At 34.1% G+C, this 20,410-nt stretch overlaps 1 protein-coding gene across 1 annotated transcript in view; it reads right to left on the bottom strand.

The window, feature by feature from the left end:
* CNTLN (centlein) overlaps positions 1-20,410 on the bottom strand; it is a 312,305-nt gene that overhangs the window by 187,489 nt on the left and 104,406 nt on the right. Inside the window, exons 6-7 of the mRNA XM_030293937.2 lie at positions 12,462-12,595; positions 2,300-2,462 (exon numbers count right to left, since the gene is read on the bottom strand). Of these exons, the coding sequence (XP_030149797.1) occupies positions 2,300-2,462; positions 12,462-12,595 (297 nt within the window). The remainder of the gene's footprint in view (positions 1-2,299; positions 2,463-12,461; positions 12,596-20,410) is intronic.

Genomic DNA, 20,410 nt, shown 5'->3' with positions numbered 1-20,410 from the left:
GAAATGATGCTATAGAAGAGATGGGGAACATCTCCTTCTATGAGAAAGTTGGTAACAACAAAAAGTTGGAGAGGAAGACAGTAATAATCATCAAATTATAAATCCACACTATATATGTTCATGCTGGAGGACAAAGAGGAACAGGAGGAGAGCCAGAACTCCATGTATTGTCGTGGAAATACATCCAATGCACATTTTTGAAAATGTTAAAGAACAAGTTAAAGAACAGTTAAAGACAAGTTAAAGAACAAGTTAAAGACAAGTTAAAGAACAGTCAGTGTAAGTTAATAAATATTAAAATTATAACATGCCTCGATTTGTGATTATGTGTGTATGTACACACACATCTAATATCTAATGCATGAAAAGGGTCTGGAATGACTACTCAGATGATTATCCCTGGGGACAGATGAAATGAATTGGGGTGAGTGGAAGGGTATTCGAGTCTGTTAGACTAGCAGTATCAGGACTTCTATACTATTATTTCTGTTTCTTATAATAATGTATTCTTGTAATGTTTGTATAATTAACAAAGAAAATAATTTTAAAATATTCTGTTCTCCTAGAGAAATTCTCAGATACATTCAAATATTAAGAGTGGTTACTTCTGGGGCAAGGGCTTCAGGTTGGCAGGCAGAATACTTTATATTTTTATTTCATACACTTCTGTATTATTTAAGAATTTATCACAAGCATCTAATACTTTGGTAATAATTATTTTAATTTAAAATGCTTAAGTATTCAATTGTGTGAAATGATTCAGAATCTACAAAAGTTCTCAAGTAGGTTATAAAAGAGATGGTTGCTCTATGTAGGGATTGCTAAAGAAAATCAGCCAAAAAGTAGAATTAAGGCTGAAACATTTTGTCTTAAATTTTTAGTCAAGCAACTAAAAAAAATTCTTAGAACACAAGATTGAAAAATGAAATAGCCAAGGAAACACTGCTTTTTTTCCTCTTTACCAAGTTCTTTCTTGCTGAGAGTAGAAAGAGTAAAAGAAGTACTAGCATATAAGAGAAAAGGGTTATGAGGTTATTACCAAGCAACCTTAAAGATGTATTTGAATATAAATTGCCATGGGTGGGGGGCTTTTAAGCAAAAATTAAGAAAGAAAAAGAAATATTTGAGGTAAATATACAAGTGAAAAGGATGAAAAAATTAAAGTTACTAATAAGATCCAATTCTCCAAGTCATTTTAGCAATGGAGCCTGGTTTGGAGGCAAAAGCAAAATAGGCAATCCCACCATACAGAACAAAAAGAGGAAGCGGCTCTATTCTAAGTGGAGAGAACAGGCGCTACCCTTCCCTCGTTATCATCTGCGTCCTGAGGGAAACTCTAGAGGAACACAGAATACAGATTGAAAACCACTGTTCCAAAGCATTATTTAAAAATAAGTGCTTAACGTTTACTTAATAGTTATTTACTATTACTACTAACATAAAAATGTTAATTATAGGTATTGGATTTTCATGGTCCTTTTTTAGAAGAGGGAGTTAAATAGAAAACAACAACACAGATTGCACTATTTAACCACTCTAAGCCTTGGCTGCCTCAACTATTAAAAAGGAATAAAATCAATCTTATGAGATTGACCTATACAGAAACCAAATTATTTCTATAAATAACTTGGTACACTACACAAAACATAAAGAATTCAATAAAGGTGGTTTTTTTAATTACTAGCCATAATTATTGTTGCTGAGTCAGTCAGCATGCCTAAATAGCTGGGTAAGCCTTCTTAAGTGGTTCCTAAAACAACTGTAAAGTAAAATGACTACTTAAAAGAAGCAGACAAAAAAGAGAAACATCCTTGGAAAATACTGACCCTGAAGCCTTCCTCAGCATATCCATTTGTGTCTGTGCAGATTTGCCAATGAAACAATGCACAATTCTATAATGAAAGACTGCTTTAGGTCATAAACTATAATCATAACAGAGGAGTGATTTCTCATAATAGAAGGCTGAGAAATTCCATTCCCCAAATCCTTTCTGGTATGGGGGCTACAGTCACAGTATGTTTCATAGTAGATATCGAAATTCCAATTTATAAAAACAATATCCTACAGAGTAAATTTGCATCTATATTTTAAATGTTTCAACTTTAACAGCCATATAGAAAAGTCACAAAATTTTAAATATTACCAAATTGAGCTGTATTTCATTTTTAATTTTGAAGAAACATATATAAAAGGGAGTAGTAATAAAGAAATGTTGAAATCTGAAAAAAAATTGAATTCTATATATTTGTATAAGTGCATCCATATAAATTTACATTTTTATGACAGAATAGAAGCATACTTTTTGATATGATATGCTTTCGGCTGTGTGGACGTCTTCCTGATTCCTCAGTACTTTCTGTGTGTCCATGTTCAGAACCTGGAGCTGCTGGATCAGCTCCGCTTGCTGTGCTGTGTGTGCACTGTTCTGTTTGTACAGGTTCTGCAGCTCCTGCAACTCCTTCCTGTGCAAAGCGAGCCATAAACAGGGACAAGCATGAATAAAGACCATCTCAGTTAAATAACTGTGTTCATCTAAGTTATAGATCGTCTTCCAGTTTTTTTATCTATTATTTTTTACTGCAGGCAAACATATTAATGAAAGAAATAACATATAAAGTATTTAATATTTATCACATACACCTAGAAAGTATTGATAGAACTACTATGACTTTCAAAGCCAAATACTTATCAATTTTCTTTTATAGCTTGATAGTAATAAAAACCTTGGATACACAGACATAGCACCACCTTCTTATTGAAATTAAGTTACACTTCAGTTCCAAGAATTGATAAGTACTGATGCCAACAATAGTTACCAGTTTTGAATACAGGGTAAGTCAGCCTTTCATTGCATATTATACAGAACTTCAGATGCATTAAAAGGAATCCCAAAAGGCAAATTAAATTTCAAACCAAAGTTTCTTAAAGCACCACTAGTTTGCAACCTCAGAGATCTGGGCTGGGATTCCTGTGACTCTTCTAATCCAGACTGAAGGAAAAGATAAGGCAAAAAAAAAAAAAAAAAGGTAGAAGGAAGGAGAACACAAGGTGAAAACCAGTGATTCCAACCAATCCCGGGTGCAACTGGTAAGGAGGAGAACAAATGAACTGGTAGTGGTAGTAATGATGGCACTAAGGGTCCAGGAAAACCCTACTTCCTGGTATAGGGGTTGCCAGAGTTCCATGGTAGGGAATCCCATGTGAAACAGATCACATAAAATTGGAACATATTTTGTATATTCAATTTGAAGAGAAAAATATTTATAGAAATACATTTCACAGAACAACACATTATAATATGTATTCTGGAGACTGTATTTTTTAATGGAACTTTTTAAACTATAACCTCAAACTAAAAATTAATTTCTATAAGGTAAGTCTTAAAAGAAGGAACAAAGGAGATATGCAAACAGTTGTTGAAGACGATAAATATTAATATGGGAGAAATGAGCTCTATTTTTAGAAGTTTGGAATATCGTTTTCCAAATAGCACAACAATCCCTCCATCCATACAGATACATGAACATACACTGTCTGTCTCAGTCCTTTCAGGCCGCTATCACAAAATATCATACATTGGGTAGTTTACAGACAACAGAAACTTATTTCTCATAGTTGTGGAGTCTGGAAGTCAGGGATCAGAGTGCCCAGTCAGGGCTCTCTTCTGGTTCAGAGACTTCTTGTATCCTCACAAGGTAGACAGACATTCGGCAGCTCGGGGAGGTCTCTTTCAGAAGAACACTATTCCCATTCATGAGGGCTCTATCCTCATGACCTAAACATCCCCCAAAACCCCTCTTCCTAATGCCATCACATTAGGCGTTAGGATTCCAACATATTATTTTGGGTGGATACATTCAGACTATAGCATCATCTTTTTGTAACTTATTTTAAAAAACTATTTATTTTAAAAAACTAAAACCTGCAGTAAATAACAGTCCAAAAACAAGAGAGGAGAGAGAAGAGAATCAATAATGGCGCAATGCCTGCAGGATATATAATGCTCACATGAGGAGGGGAAGAGAGACCCATAGTAAGAATGCTTGCTGAGTACTGCCGTTTCCAGAATAATACTGGTAAAAATTATCAAATAAGATAGGCAATAGATGTATAATAAAATTCTATCTCAGTATATAGTCAAGATATATGTTTGGAAACCCAAGTAAATGTTGCATTTAGAACGGGGACATGATGAGGAGAAAACACATACCATCTTTCAGTGCAATGTGAAACACAGCAAATTTACTTCTCTTCCAATGCTAGAAATATTTGTTATTTCTTAAAGAGAAGATCAGTAGCTGGCTTGCATTTAAGGGTCATGTGGAACAAAATATATGTATCTTTAGTCAGAAAAAAACATACTCAAGAATAGGGAAATGCTCACACTATGAGGCACCTGAGGATTAAAAATCAACTAAGGGAATAGCATACCCCTGTCTCTCATCCCATGCTATGTCCTAGGCATACTCCCAGTAAGTGGAATGGAAGCATGATCTTACACTATCGAGATAACTTTCTTTCTCTTCTTTCTACTTGAAAAGCAGATGCAATGGGATGTACATCATTGTTGCAAATACGAAATGTGGAATTTGATTAGTATCAAAGTAAGCAATAAAGCTTACAAAAGGCACACGTCTGGACCACTAGCAAACACTTAATTTGTCTAGATCTTTCCTCGTTTGAAAACAAGTAAAGAAAAACAAACTGGACTTACTAAAGAAGGGGAGTACTAAGAATTAAGAAAAAAGAAAATTTATTGTACATACTCGGAGGAAAAGTATACCTCTGAGTAGAAATTACTAAAGGAATTAGAAGGAAGGTCTAGAAAATGTATAAAAAAGAAATCATCACACTTCTCTAAATTATCAATAGAAAGACAAGATGTAAAGATGATCTTAATAAAGCCTCTGTGAAGGTAGGAACTTTTTTGTTCACTACTACAAACAGAGCACCTAAGGTAATTCCTGTCCCTTATTGTAGTTGTTGCTGTATTATATACATCTTATGCATATTTCCAGATTCAGTCTATACCTGCCTCTTAGACTCTCATTCCCTTGCTCTGTCTCAGCCTATTAACTGCCACTTAAGCCTATGAAATTTATACAGCTCATCTGGCTCCACTGCTTGAAGTCAACCAGCTGCATGCCTAGTGTGTGTGTCTCCTTGTACCATTTCCAGATTAGGATAAAATGCTACAACATAGGCATAGTATATGCAGCAAACTTTTATCAATGTAAGACAAAACACAAGAAGAAAACAGACAGGTAACTTGTTTTCTTTTTCCATCCGATGGATTGCTCTAGAGCATCGTTTCTCTCCTACAGCCTGTTCAGAATCACCCTGGGTAGCAAATTCAGTGCACCTGCTATCTCTTCATGGTTCATCACAAAGCAGTAGCCAGCACAATAGTGCATTTCCTTGAATTACTCTTTATCCTTGCCTGCCTCATTCTTCTCTCTCTTTCTCTCACTCACTTACCCCTGGAATTGAATCTCCTAAGTAAGCAATCAGGACTTAATCCTTCCCTCATGCTCTGTTTGCTAGGATATATGGGATAAGACAGTTGTTGAATGGATGAAATGAAAAGGATAACATAAAGAGATATTGTTAAAAAGGAAAGATACCATAATAACATCAAAATGCATAATTACAGTTATAAGGAAAATAAAAGCTATGGAAAATAAAGTTAATTGGTAGGTTCAAACTTGAGAATTTCCTGTAGACACAGATAAAAAGGAGTAAAGGAAAGTATGAGAGACTTGAGACAGCTCTGAGAACCGACAACATTTCCTCAAGAAGAATGTCAAGTGCTGTTAAAAATACGGGATTCCTGAAAGATAAATCCGGTGATTTTTTAGTTACAGTGATGCTATCTAAGGGATTGAGTGGGCCATGGGATAAATTAGGAATATCCCTGTGGAGATCAAGTTTGATACCAAAGACTGACAGAGGGTTTCCAGCAGCTTCTCTAGGTTATTCTGCAGTTTAAAAAAATCTGGATGGTTTATAAAAACAAAGATTTACTGCTTGCTCACATTACATGTGGCTTTCCTCTATCTTAAGACTCAAACTGCAGCAGCAGACTATATTAGGAATATACTATTCTGGTGGCAGAGGACGAAAAGCAAAGGCAAATCAAGCAATGCTTCTTTTAAAACATTAGGACATGGCATATATTACTTTCACTCTTGTCTCACAGGCCAAAATAAGTCACATGGCTAAATACGAGGACAATGGGGGAGAAAGCATACTCTAGCAACAGGGAAGGCCCTATTAAAAAAGAGCCCCTGGCGCCTGGGTGGCTCAGTCGGTTGAGCGTCCGACTTCAGCTCAGGTCATGATCTCACAGTTTGTGGGTTCGAGCCCTGCATGGGGCTCTATGCTAACAGCTTGGAACCTGGAGCCTGCTTCGGATTCTGTGTCTCCCTCTCTCTCTGCCCCTCCCCCGCTCATGCTCTGTCTCTGTCTCTCAAAAATAAATAAAAATGTTTAAAAAAAATTTTAAAAATAAGCCCCTGATGTTGGGATGAGCACTGGGTGTTGTAGGGAAACCAATTTGACAATAAATTATATTTAAAAAGAAAAATAAATAAATAAATAAAAAAGAGCCCCTGAGGTGAATCAAAATAGAGTGAAGGAATGAACACATCAAAAGTAAAATTTAGGTGATGAGCACTGAAGCAAAATACAGAACTAATCCTAAACATCTTTGGTCACTTTGGTTACAAGTGTCATATATCTCAAGTTGCAAAATCAGGAGTTAAAATGGTTGAATGTATGTTCTATTTTCCAAAGTTTACACAGCAGGTCTCAAAATGAACTAAAGATTAAATGTGGATTAAAAAAATACATAATGAGATTGACCTCCAAAGTTTTTCATGCCATTTCCTTCTTAGCTTTAGAGAGAGTCAGTGCTTTTTATAGAGAAAGGTTTAATAATTCCCTCAATTTCACATCAGTGTCTCATTGTTCCATCATATCATAAAAAGCTGAAGTTATTACTTATTAAAAGAACACGTTCAGTATAGTCCCTTTTATCTAAAAATTTCTATCCACCTAATATTCAATCTATAAATGTAAATTGAGAAAAATCGAGAATGATTCTCACAAAATTTTAATGGCTTTTACTTGTCTGGAGTTGTATTTTAAGTGTAATACTTTTCCTCTATCTTCTTTGTACTTTTCTATACTTCGTGAGCTATTTTTTCTTTTTACTATTATTTTTAATATAACTTATGCATGAATTATTTTTAATAATTCACATGTATCATTATCCTAAATGATTATATACTTGTTTTGTTTATCATAAAAATGTAAACAAAAATAAAGAACAGCAATATTAATTTCAGAAGAATTAGAATCCAAGGCAAAATATTTACATGCAAAAAAGTAAAAGTGAAATTCACAGTAAAAACAAAAGAACTGTGAACACTTTACCCACCAAATCATAGCACATCAAAACATGTACAGCAAAAAACTATAAGCAATGAAAGGAAAATCAGTTGTAAACTACAGGGGAAGGAAATATCCCATTTAAAATAGTAACAAAAACATGAAATAGCTAGGAATAAATTTAACAAGAAATGTCAAAACTCATTAGAAACTTAAAACAAATTTCTAAGGATACAAAGGTACTGAAACAAATGGAATGGCATACCACCCTCTGGGACAGGAAGACTGGCATCATAAAGATGTCAATTCTCAGGCTTATTTGTAAATTTGATGCTCTAATGAAATACCAAACAAGAAATATGCAAGTTTATTCTAAAGTTTATACCAAAAACTTAATAAGCAATAAATGTCCAGGAAAAGAGCAGTAATGGAGAATGTACCATATATTCTCCAATGTTCATCATGTCTTCCTACTCTCTAATACTCTAGCCTAAGAGGCCAGCCTCTACAGACTGCATTACACTGGCTCCTTGTCCTCGGCCTCTGACTGAATTTGATCAGTTAGAAGTGCTGGCTGGTGATTAGAGAGGGTAAAGGAGACAAACTGTGTCAAGGTATTTCTTTCCCTGGCTCCCACTATGCTGAACCACAGTCGGCAGTGTCTCTGTTCCCCTGTCTAAAGACACATCTGTTAGGCAACCTCTCTCCAGGACAGACTTTTCACAAGATCTGGTTTGAGCTTCTCTCCTTGCTCCTTCTGGTCTGGAGGTAGTAATGGTTTTCTGTTGTTGATAATCTGCATTATTCTAAATCTCAGTACCTATTTGGAGAGAATTGACATCTTTATCATATTGAACCTTCTGAACCATGAACTTTGTATATCCCTATTAGACCCTTTATTTGTGTCAGTAATGTTTTCCACTTTCTGCACAGAGGTAACACAAAGCTTTCATTACACATACGCTTCATATATTTAGTCATATTATAAATGATATTATTTCTATATATTAAGTCCATTTCCTAAATTTTTGCTGAAATAAAAGTGCAGTTGAATTTTATTCACTAACACTGCATCTACCAAGTGTACTAAATAAACCCACTTATTAATTTGAAAAGTGTTTCTGTAAGTTATTTTGAGTTTTCTATGCAAATTAATTATATTATAGGCAAATAACTGGGTCTTTTCCTATCAAGTCCAGTTCTTAGGTCTTTAGTTTTTATTCTTAATACTTAATATGTCTGACTATATGTGGGATATTAATTTGAAAAACTGTGGATATAATTTGAGGACAGAATTGTTGTATCATCTTACAGAGATAATTTACACTTGCTTCTGCTAAGGGTCTGGGAACTAGCAATCCAGGTGTATCAACCAATCCAATTTCAGGATTCTGACTTTGACATTTCTTTTTTTTTTTTTTAATATTTATTTCTTTTTGAGAGAGAGAGAGGGAGACAGAGACAGAGCATGAGCATGAGCATGAGCAGGGGAGGACAGAGCAGGAGGGTCAGAGGGAGAGGGAGACCCAGACAGAATCTGAAGCAGGCTCCAGGCTCTGAGCTGTCAGCACAGAACCCAATGGGGGATCTGAACCCATGAACTGTGAGATCATGATCTGAGCTCAAGCTGGGTGCCCTGACTTTGACATTTCTAATCCAAATTATGACTGCACTATCTTGACTTTTATTTTTTTTTAATTTTTTGTAGGAGATTCACAAGTAATTTCTAAGAAAAATTCCCAACTCATTTAAGCCTATGTCCCTGTAATTTAGCCCACTATCCATGCAGCCATTTAGTCCACCCTCCATGTAATTATAGAATCATTAGCTATTCAGACATAACTTTTGGTTAGGAAACCTAACTGGCTAGCACTTTATACAAGTTCTAGTTATAAATTTGGATGCTCTGTATGCATTATAAGCATGTACCTTATTATATAAGTACTGATATTTATTTATACTCTAATTCAGGATAAAAATCATTTGAGGTTGAGTTCACAACAATGTTTCATATCATAGTGAGTGACATGAATATTCAATACATATACAAATAATTATGAATTCCAAAGACATAAACCCATAAAGAAATAAAGCTTGGACAACTCTGTCATACATCAATAAAGAAAAGTATATCCAAATAAGAAAGTACCTAGAACGTTTTCCCCACAATTATGGTTTTTTGCATCTTTTGTGCAATATACAGATTCAGTAAAGTGATACTGGTATATCATAATCACCACCATCCCCCTCTAAGAAATAAAAATCATAAAGGAAATGAGACACATAATACACCCAACTTATTCAGACAACTCAGGAAAAATACCACAGACATCTCAACTACAACCCTATAATGAGGGTTTGAGTCATAGTCCTCTGCTCCAAACTTCCAACTCCACCTCTATAAGCCCTTACAGTCAAGCTCTTAAAATTTCACATGGTCCTTTCTTTTACCATAGTGTAATAAAATGCCCATCTGTGGATATTACTGCCTTATTTACTGTAGCTTATAGCTCTTGCAATACACTAAATTCAAGTATACAAAGGGGCAAAATTTAGGAGAAAATGTAATTATTCAAATGCCATGCACTTAACACTACACTGCATCCTAGATTATGTCCCATGTTCCATCCGAATCATACTCTAAAAGGGAAAGGTCATCATTGGAATATTTTGTGCAGTTATCAGTGCTACATTTTAAGAAAAATATTGATGATACAGATACTGATGATATGGAACACATTCAGAAATGCAACCCCAAACAGTGTAACATCTACAAAGTATATAACATGAAAAATTATGAGAAATAATAGTTAAACAATGAAAAGATAAAGTTATTGATAAAGATATCTTCTATTATTTCAAGATCTATGCAATAGAATAGAGATTAGATTGTCTCTGAGGTTTTCTAAATAAGGATTCAAGATTAATGGGTGGATATTGTAAAAAAAATCAAACTTTAACTCAACTGAACAATGTTCAATTTTAACAATATAAACTGAAAAGAACAGTCTTGAAAAGTAACGAGAAACTTATCAACTAAAAGTGTCAAGCAAAGACCAAAAGGTATATTATCTTATTGAGAAGAAGACAGGGATAAATGACAATTTTAAGATTTCTTACAAATCTAAGATTCTAGGGGCGCCTGGGTGGCTCAGTCGGTTGAGCGTCCGACTTCAGCTCAGGTCATGATCTCACGGTTTGTGGGTTCAAGCCCGGCATCAGGCTCTGTGCTGACTGCTTGCTCAGAGCCTGGAGCCTGCTTCAGATTCTGTCTCCTCTCTCTGCCCCTCCCCTGCTCACGCTTTATCTCACTCTCTCAAAAATAAATAAAATGTAAAAAAAAAAAAAAATTTAAAAATCTAAGATTCTATAACTATGTAAAATTACTTTTCTGATTTCATCAAATTACAGTCTTCAAAAATAATTATACCATGAATAGATAAGCCAATCAGTCTATCACCTATAAATGTTATACTTTTCCTCAACCCTATTAATAAGATTTTTAAATTGTAACACAATGAATTTTTGCTTAGGTAATAAATTTATATATATATATACACACACACACACACATATATACATATGTATATATTACATATATTACATATATGTACATGTATGTAATACATATGTGTACATATACATAATGCATATATGTACACATATATATCACATATATATTACATATTATATATATAAATATATAATACATAAATACATATTTACATATCAGGTTTTAACCACACAGTATTATTATACATAACAGAAATACATAGTGTTTATACATAATATTACGTATGTAAATAGTTTATGTGTGTGTGTGTATATATATATACACATATATATGTATGCACATATATACACAGTAGTACCACCAGAGGATGAAATCGTTTATAAAGGTATATGAAAAACTTTGTAAGACTACTTTAAAAAATTTTCTTAACGTTAATTCATTTTTGAGAGACAGAGAGAGAGAGCGTGAGTGGGAGAGGGGCAGAGAGAGAGGGAGACACAGCATCAGAAGCAGGCTCCGGGCTCCGAGCTGTCAGCACAGAGCCCAATGCAGGGCTCAAACCCAGGAACCATGATATCATGACCTGAGCGAAGTCAGCCGCTTAACGAACTGAGCCACACAGGTGCCCCAACTTTGTATGATTACTTTAATTAGTTTAAGTAAAAATGTACATATATACACACATGTATATAATGTAGGCATGTGTATATATAGATAACATATATATGTGATATGCATGCATATATACCTACATATTTATGACTTATTCTAATATCGTTTTCTGATAAAGGTAAATGAAATAAATTAATAGGTAGTTTAAAATCTTTCAAAACACTTGAAAACATATTTTTCAAGGAATCCTACTTTCTGCATAGCACTACAAAATTAACTATTTTGATATAGAAAGAATATCTCATAAACTAAATCTATGTAGAACATAATAAAATAAAAAGTCAAAATTGGATTTCTCATATATTGCCTATTATAAATAACAATAATGAATATCATATAATACCCAGCTGGGAATTTTAGAAGGAAACAATGAATGAATGCATTATGCTTATTAAAAACGGAAACAAAACCACTCTTTAAGAATGCTCTTCCCAATCCTGTGCAACCCTTGATTCTCTCAGTTAACGATTCCCAGTTTGGTATTTAAAATCCAGATAGTTTCGGGGCACCTGGGTGGCTCAGTCGGTTAAGCGTCCGACTTCAGCTCAGGTCCCGATCTTGCAGTCCGTGAGTTCGAGCCCCGCGCCAGGCTCTGGGGCTGATGGCTCAGAGCCTGGAGCCTGCTTCTGATTCTGTGTCTCCCTCTCTCTCTGCCCCTCCCCCGTTCATGCTCTGTCTCTCTCTCTCTCTCAAAAATAAATAAATGTTAAAAAAAAATTTTTTTTAAATAAATAAAATCCAGATCGTTTCAATATACAAACATATGTCTTCATAGAACACCTATTGTTGTCATTTTAGAGTGTTAATAATAAACATATATGTTGCCATTCTGAATAACTAATGACAGTGCTATAATATTACATTTGAAATTGAATATACTTGCCTGACAAGGGTAATATCCATATCCTTCTGGATAAGTTCAGTCTGTTTATTATTCAACTGTAATGACACAGCATTATATTTACTCTGTGATACTTCAATTTCTTTTCTTGCTTCAATTAAATCATCTTCAAAGGCCTAAAATCAGAGCACTTATATCATAATCAAACATAATAAGCATCAAAGAAGAAATGAAGTATATTATATTCAACTAACCTAAAAAACTACAGTAAAAATTGGTAATGTTTTTAATTTTTTTTTGTTTTCACTTAACTAAAAAAATATTTAGTATAAACAATAACTTTCATACCAGTTGCAATTTACTTTTTCCAGAAAATGAAAAAGTATCATAGTGCCTTGGTACAAAAACTAAGAATGTGAAGCAATTAAATTTGAAAATCAAAATAGAAATGTACTTATTGAAATTATAGTAAGGAAATTATTGTATAGTGAAAAAGCTATTTCTGTGTAAGGAAATTATTGTATAGTGAAAGTATATATGAATAAAAAAATTAGTTCATTTACTTAAAGAGTAGCCAGGACAAATGGCAGATATTTCATTATTTCCTCTATTTTAAATGTACACACATTGGGAAAAAAAGGGACAGAACTGTAAAAAATATCAACATAATTGTATAATATTTGAGATTCAGATCATGTTCAGTTTTCCTGATTATGGTGAAATTTTACCCAAGTTTTACAAAGTCGGCCTTTTCCTCCAGATAATTCTCTATTGCTTACATTGTGAAACATTTCAAAATTGATGTTACTTTTAGCTATATTTTTTCCAAAATATATTACAAAACTAATTTTGATTATTTTCATAAAGTAGTAAATAAACATATCTAAACATAAAGTATACCCACATAAACACTATACATTGATTATTTGCAGAAGTGAGCCCAGGCTTTAGGCACTCTACTCTACCCTGCACTCCTCTACTCTAGCCATGCTCTCATACTTCACATATTACCCCACGGTAGCTGAAGCAATCTTTTAAAGGTAAAAATAATGGCTTTCGGCCAAGAAAGCACTCTGAGTACTTCTTAAATTTCCATTTATTACAAAAAACAGCAATGAGAGAGAGAGAAAGAGAGGGAGGGAGGGAGGGAGGGAGAGAAAGAAAAAAGAAAGATCACTGGCATGGATACGAGAAAGCAGAAATCTTTGTGCGCTACTGGTGGGACTATAAATGATGTAACCTGTATGGTCGGCTGGGAGGGTGGTAACTGCTCAAAACATTAAAAAGGTATCTAGTATATAATCCAGCAATATTTCTTGGTATATAAATTCAAAAGAATAGAAAGCAGGATCTTGAAGACGTATTGGCATACCCATGTTTATACCAGCACTGTTTATAACAACCAAGAGTTAGAACCACCCATATGCCAGATATATAAATTTAAAATGAGATTTAAAAATTTAAGTATTTAAAAAATGAAACAATTTTAAAAATCAAAAATAGATATTAAAAATATTTTACATTTTACAATGAGGATGGGGTAGTGAGGAATCAGTATCCAAAACTGCTCTACTATACAATTTTAAATGTCCATTTTCCAACAAAAATTACAACATGTAAAAAGAGGAAAAGTGTCATCCATACATAGAGAAGAAGCAGTCAATAAAAAATTACTAAAGAAAACCATGCTTCAAAAACATGACAAAGTCTCACCTAATAAAAAACACCATAAAGTGATATAGGTTATTTTTAAACATCCAAGTGGAATTTCTGATGCTAAAAAGCAAAACAACCAAAATGAAGAGCATCAAAAAGTTCACAAGAGGAGCTGAATATTCAATAGGAGATGGCAAAAATAAGAAAAAACTTGAAGATAAATCAAGAAAAAAGAGTAACAATAGTCAACAGCCCCAGAAAAATGTGGAACACTATTAAGTACGCCAACAGAGCATAATGAAACTACCAGAAGGAGAGGTAAGAGAATAAAGAAACAGAAAAAATATTCAAAGAAATAATGACTGAAAACTACCAAACAATGATGAAAAAAATTAATGTAACATCCAAGAAGCACAAAACCTCCATGGACTGTACATGCAGAAATCCACAGACACATCATAGTAAAAATACTGACAGCCAAAACCAAGAAAAAATCTTAGAAACCATAAGAGAAAAACCACTCCTCATTTTTTTTTTAATTTTTTAACGTTTATTTATTTTTGAGACAGAGAGAGACAGAGCATGAACAGGGGAGGGGCAGAGAGGGAGTGAGACACAGAATCTGAAACAGGCTCCAGGCTCTGAGCTGTCAGCACAGAGCCCGACGCGGGGCTCGAACTCACGGACCATGAGATCATGACCTGAGCTGAAGTCGGAAGCTTAACTGACCGAGCCACCCAGGCGCCCCCCACTCCTCATTTTCAAGAGACCTCAGTAAGATTAACAACTGACTCTTCTTCAGAAACAGATGTCAGAGACAGTGAGATAACATATTCAAAGTGCTCAAACGAAAAAAAAAAACTGCTAACACAGAATCATATATATAGTAAAGCTATCATTTCAAAATGAAGGTGACAACAGGCGTCTGGGTGGCTCAGTCAGTTAAGTGTCCAACTTCAGCTCAGGTCATGATTTCGTGATTTGCAAGTTCGAACCCTGCATTGGGCTCTGTGCTGACAGTTTGGACCCTGGAATCTGCTTCAGATTTTGTGTCTCCCTCTCTGACCCTCCCCCACTCATGCTCTGTCTCTCTCTTTCAAAAATAAATAATCATAAAAAAATTTTTTTTAATTAAAAAAAAATGAAGGTGACGAGTGACGTCAAGAAAATGGCACAGTAGGCAGCTCCAAGCACTCTTGCCCTGGCAGAAATATGAAAAAACAAGCAGAAACTCTCAGAACTAATGTTAGAAAAATAATATTCAAATATTTACAGCAACCAAAAAAACGCTGAGCCAAAAATAAAAGCAACTTAAAAATAGGACAAAAGATTTATGGAGTTTTCATTTGCCCTTCTCCACACTGTCTCCAATAAGTTGACCACTTTAAAGCCTGGGAATCTTAAAGCAGTTATATTCTTAGAATGACAGTAGCCCATGTTCTGAGTAGGAGATACTGGTCCTTGGTTCAGAAGGAAGCAGAACAGACTTCACTAGCAAATTACTATGTGTATCTAATTTATCTGAGGGCTACCTGAAGGAATGATGCAAAGTGATTATGTCTTGTTTAACCTACCTGGTAACACAGACTGAAAAATAGGATATGGCTCAAATATACCACAAGGTAAACTAACAAAACACAGGTGTGTACAGTAAAAGATTATTGGTTCAGATACACAACAGAATGCCCAAGGCATGGAACCAAAAGCTGTGGGAGATTCTTTGAGACATTAAGACATTCAAAAATACTCATTCATCTTGGAAAGTTTAGAAAACCACACATAGGCTCAGAGAAAGATGCATGCTCAGAAAAGACATGAAAAGACAGAAAAGTCTTTGATTAAGACCCAAAGTTTCACGCTGGGCTGACCTCTGAGCTCAGTGCAAGTATGGATAAGTATTGAAAGACTTTCTCAGTATGGAGTCAATACAAAGACTGGGAGAGGGATTTGTTTTGTGGCTGTGGATGTGTGTACTGTGTTTGTTTGGGTTTTTCCTTTTCCTTGTGTTCTGTTTGTTTTGGCTCCTGGCGTCAAGGAAACCTGTGACACCACATGAGGTGAACAAAAGCTTAAGGATAGAAACCTCAGTGAGCTTATACAACAAGGAACAGACTCTTAAAAATACAGATTTGGAGATTACCTAAATAACCTTTGACAGTTAAAAAAGCAAAACACTTCAATAAGGGATAGAATCTGGCTTCCAGAATTACCACATTATCATACTCAAATGCTCCACTTTCAACAACAACAAAACATCACAAGGCATACAAGAAAAACGAGGTAAGTATGGCCTAAACAAAGGAACATATAAATGAACACAAACCATTCCTGAGGAACCCCAGATATCAGATTTACAAGGCAAAAACTTTAAAATGTCTTAAATATACTAAGGAAAAAAACATGAAAAAAAATCTACAGTAAACCAGGAAAACAATGTATAAACCAAAAGAATATCAGTAAAGAAAAAAATTATTAAAGGGAAGTAAACATAAATGCTGGAGTGAAAAAGTAAAATAACAAAAATGAATCATTCTCCAGAGTGCCCAACAACAGACACAGAGCAGGTTGAAGAAAGAATCAGCAAATTAGATGATGAAACAAGGAAAATTATTGAATCTGAGCAGCAAAAAGAACATGAAGAACAGTGAACAGAACCTATGAAAACTGTGGACACCATTAACAAGAAAGACATACACATTATGGGAGTCTCAGAAAGCAAAGAGACAAGAGGAAGCAGAAATAACATGCGAAGAAAAAATGGCCATAAACTTCCCAATTTTGATGAAATACATGCACCACAAATCCAAAGGCCAGACACAACAAACTCCAAGAATGATCAAGAGAAAAGAGACCCACACTGAGATACATTATTATCAATCTTTTGGAATTCAGCTCCCCAAAAAAGAATCTTGAAAGTAAGAGAGAGTGGCTTGTCACATTTTAGAGATCCTTTTTTTAAACGTTTACTTATGTATTTTTGAGCGAGTGAGCGAGAGAGAGAGAGCACAAGCAGGGAAGGGACAGAGAGAGTGGGGGAGACACAGAATCCAACGCAGACTCCAGGGTCTGAGCTGTCAGGACAGAGCCGAAAACAGAGCTCAAACTCAAGAACTGCGAGATCATGACGAGAGCTGAAGTCAGATGCTTAACCGACTAAGTCACCCAGGTGCCCCAAAAAAGACTCACTTTAAATAAGTCAGTCAGAGAAAGATAAATGTCATACAATTTCATTCAAATGTAAAATTTAAGGGACAAAAACATGAACAAGGGGAAAAAAAAGACAAAAAACCAGACACTTTTGGAGAACAAATTGATGGTGACCATAGATGGGGATGGGTGAAACAGGTGAAGGGATTAAGAGTATACTTATCATGATGAGCACTGAGTAATGTACAGAATTTCTGAATCACTATATTGTACATGTCAAACTAATACAATACTGCATGTTAATTATACTGGAATTGAAAAAAAGAGAGACACTGATTTCAGATACAAAGACACAAACAGACTGAAAATGAAAGAATGGAAAAGATATTCTCTGAAAATAATAACCGAAAAGAGCTGGAACAGATAAAATAATACCAAACAAAATATACTTTATGTCAAAAACTGTCACAAAAGGGAAAAGACAGCTTATATATTGATTAAAGAGTCAATTCATCAAGAAGATATAATAACTATAAATGTACACATACCAAACAACCAAGCCCTTAAATATATAAACAATTATAGAATTGAAGGGAGAAATACAGTTTTATAATAATAGCTGAAGAATTCAATACTCCACTTTAAATAATGAATACAACATTTAGACAGAAGGTCAACAAGGATGAAGAGGGCTGAAGAACACTATAAACTAAGTAGTCCTAATAGATGTATATGGAATACTTTACTCCAAAATAGCAGATTATATATTTTTCTCAAGTACACATGGAATATCTGCCGTATCAGGCCAAATGTTAGGACATAAAACAATGCTTAATCAATTTAAAAACATTACAATTATACAAAGTACCTTGTCCAACCATAGCGGATTGGAGTTAAAAGTCACTAAAAGAAGAAAAACCAAAAGAAAAATTTAATATGTGGAAATTAGACAAACTAATCATAAACAACAAATAGGTGAAGGAAGAGATCACAAGAGAATTATAAAATATTCAGAGATGAATGAAAACAATGCATAAATACTAATAATTACAAGATGCAGCAAAGGTAGTACTGGGGGAAATTTACAGCTATAAATGCCAACATTAAAAAAGAAAACATACCTCAAATTAAGAATCTAATTTTACACCTTGAAGAAATAGAAAACAAATTAAAATAGCAAAGTAAAACCAAAGAGAATAGAAAGGAAATGATAAAGATTAATATGGAAAGTTTTTAAAAAGGGGCTAGCAAAACAATAATCAATTAAAGCAAAATCTGACTCTTTGTAAATAGCAACAAAATTAACAAACCTTTAGGGGAGCCTGGGTGGCTCAGTCCATTAAGCATCCAACTTGGGCTCAGGTCATGATCTTACGGTTCAGTTCATGAGTTTGAGCCCTGCATGGGGCTCTGTGCTGACAGCTCAGAGCCTGGAGCCTGTTTCAGATTCTGTGTCTCCCTCTCTCTCTGCCCCTCCCCCACTCTGTCTCTCTCTCAAAAATAAACATTAAAAAAATTAACAAACCTTTAGTTAGAATGACAAAGAAAAAAGAGAAAAGGTGTAAGTAACTAAAATCAAAAATGAAAGTAAGGACACTAGTACAGAAATAAAAAAAGGATTATTAGAGAATACTGTAAGCAATTGTACATCAGCAAATTAGATAACCTACGTACGTAGAAAGACACAGATCACCTAAACTAACTCAAGAAGAAATAGAAAATCTCAACAGACCTATGATAACTGAAAAGGTTTATTAATCAGTTATCAAAACTACCCAAAATAAAAAATTCTAGTAGCAGATGGCTTTAACTGGTGAACCAAGTATTTTTTTTAAATGAATACCCATTCTTTTCGAACTCTTCCAAAACATATGAGGAGAAAATATTTTCTAATTTATTCTACAAGGCCAGTAGATGCCAAAGATCTGACTTGATACCAAAGTCAGATAAAGGCAAAAATATCCCAGCAATGTAAAGTTGGTTTAACATCCAAAATTCAAGTAATATATCATACCAACAGAATAAAAAACAAAAACCACATTATTTCAATAGATACAGAAAAAGCACTCACCAGAATCCAACACCTCTTCATGATAAAAGACAAAAACATTCAACAACTACGAACCAAAAGAAACTTCCTCAATCTGATAGTTTATCAACAAAACTTCAGAGTAAACATCAATTATCATACTTAAGGGCGAAAGAGTGGTTCCTTTACCAATGAGATATGGAACAAGACATAGATGTCTACTCTTTTTTTTCTATTCAACTTTATATGAGAGATTCTAGCAGGGTAATGAATGGGCAATAAAATGAGACAAAAGGCACCAGATTGGAAAAGAAGAAGTAAAATTATCTCTGCTTATAAATGACATAATCTTACATATAGAAAACCCCGAAGAATCAACCTATCAAGCAGGGTGGCAGGATATAAGATCACTATATAAAATTAATTACAGATCTCTACAGTAGGAATAAACCACCCAAAAAGGAAATGAAGAAACAGTTCCACTTAAAATAGCATAAAAATTAATTAAATTTTTAGGAATATATGTACCCAAAGAAGTGCAAAATTATACTCTGAAAACCACAAAACATTATTGAAAAAAATTAAAGTAGACCTAAAATAATGAAACACCCCACACTGATTGATTAGAAGATAAAGTATCCTAAGATAGTGGTATTTGCCAAATTGATCTTCTAATTCAATGCAATCTCTATCAAAATAAACCCAGCTTGCTTTTCTTGTAAGAATGGAAAAGATGTTTCTAAAATCCATGAAATGCAAGAGACCCAGAATAGCTAATATTGAAAAAAGAAGAAAAAATTTGGATGAGACACATATCCCAACTGCAAAATCTATTACAAATCTATAATAATCAATAGTGTAGCATAGACATGAGGATAAATGTATAAATCAAAGGAACAGAATTGAGGTCTAAGAAAAAAAATCCTTCTATTTACAGTCCCATGATACTCAATAAAGATGCCCAAACAGATGCAGTGAGGGGAAGACTAGGTTTTTTTCAACAAATGGTACTGGGATAACTGATTAACAAAAGAATGAAGTTGGATTCCTATCAAACATCACATTCAAAAACGAACTCAAAATGGATCAAAGAATTAAATGCAAGATATAAAACTATAAAACTCGAAGAAAACATAGGTTTCCATCTTCTTGATCTTAG

Source organism: Lynx canadensis, chromosome D4 (assembly GCF_007474595.2).
Source record: "Lynx canadensis isolate LIC74 chromosome D4, mLynCan4.pri.v2, whole genome shotgun sequence".
In the NCBI taxonomy this organism is placed as follows: domain Eukaryota; kingdom Metazoa; phylum Chordata; class Mammalia; order Carnivora; family Felidae; genus Lynx; species Lynx canadensis.
The sequence above is the reverse complement of the archived record's forward strand: the minus strand, read 5'-3'. Positions and strand labels throughout refer to the sequence as shown.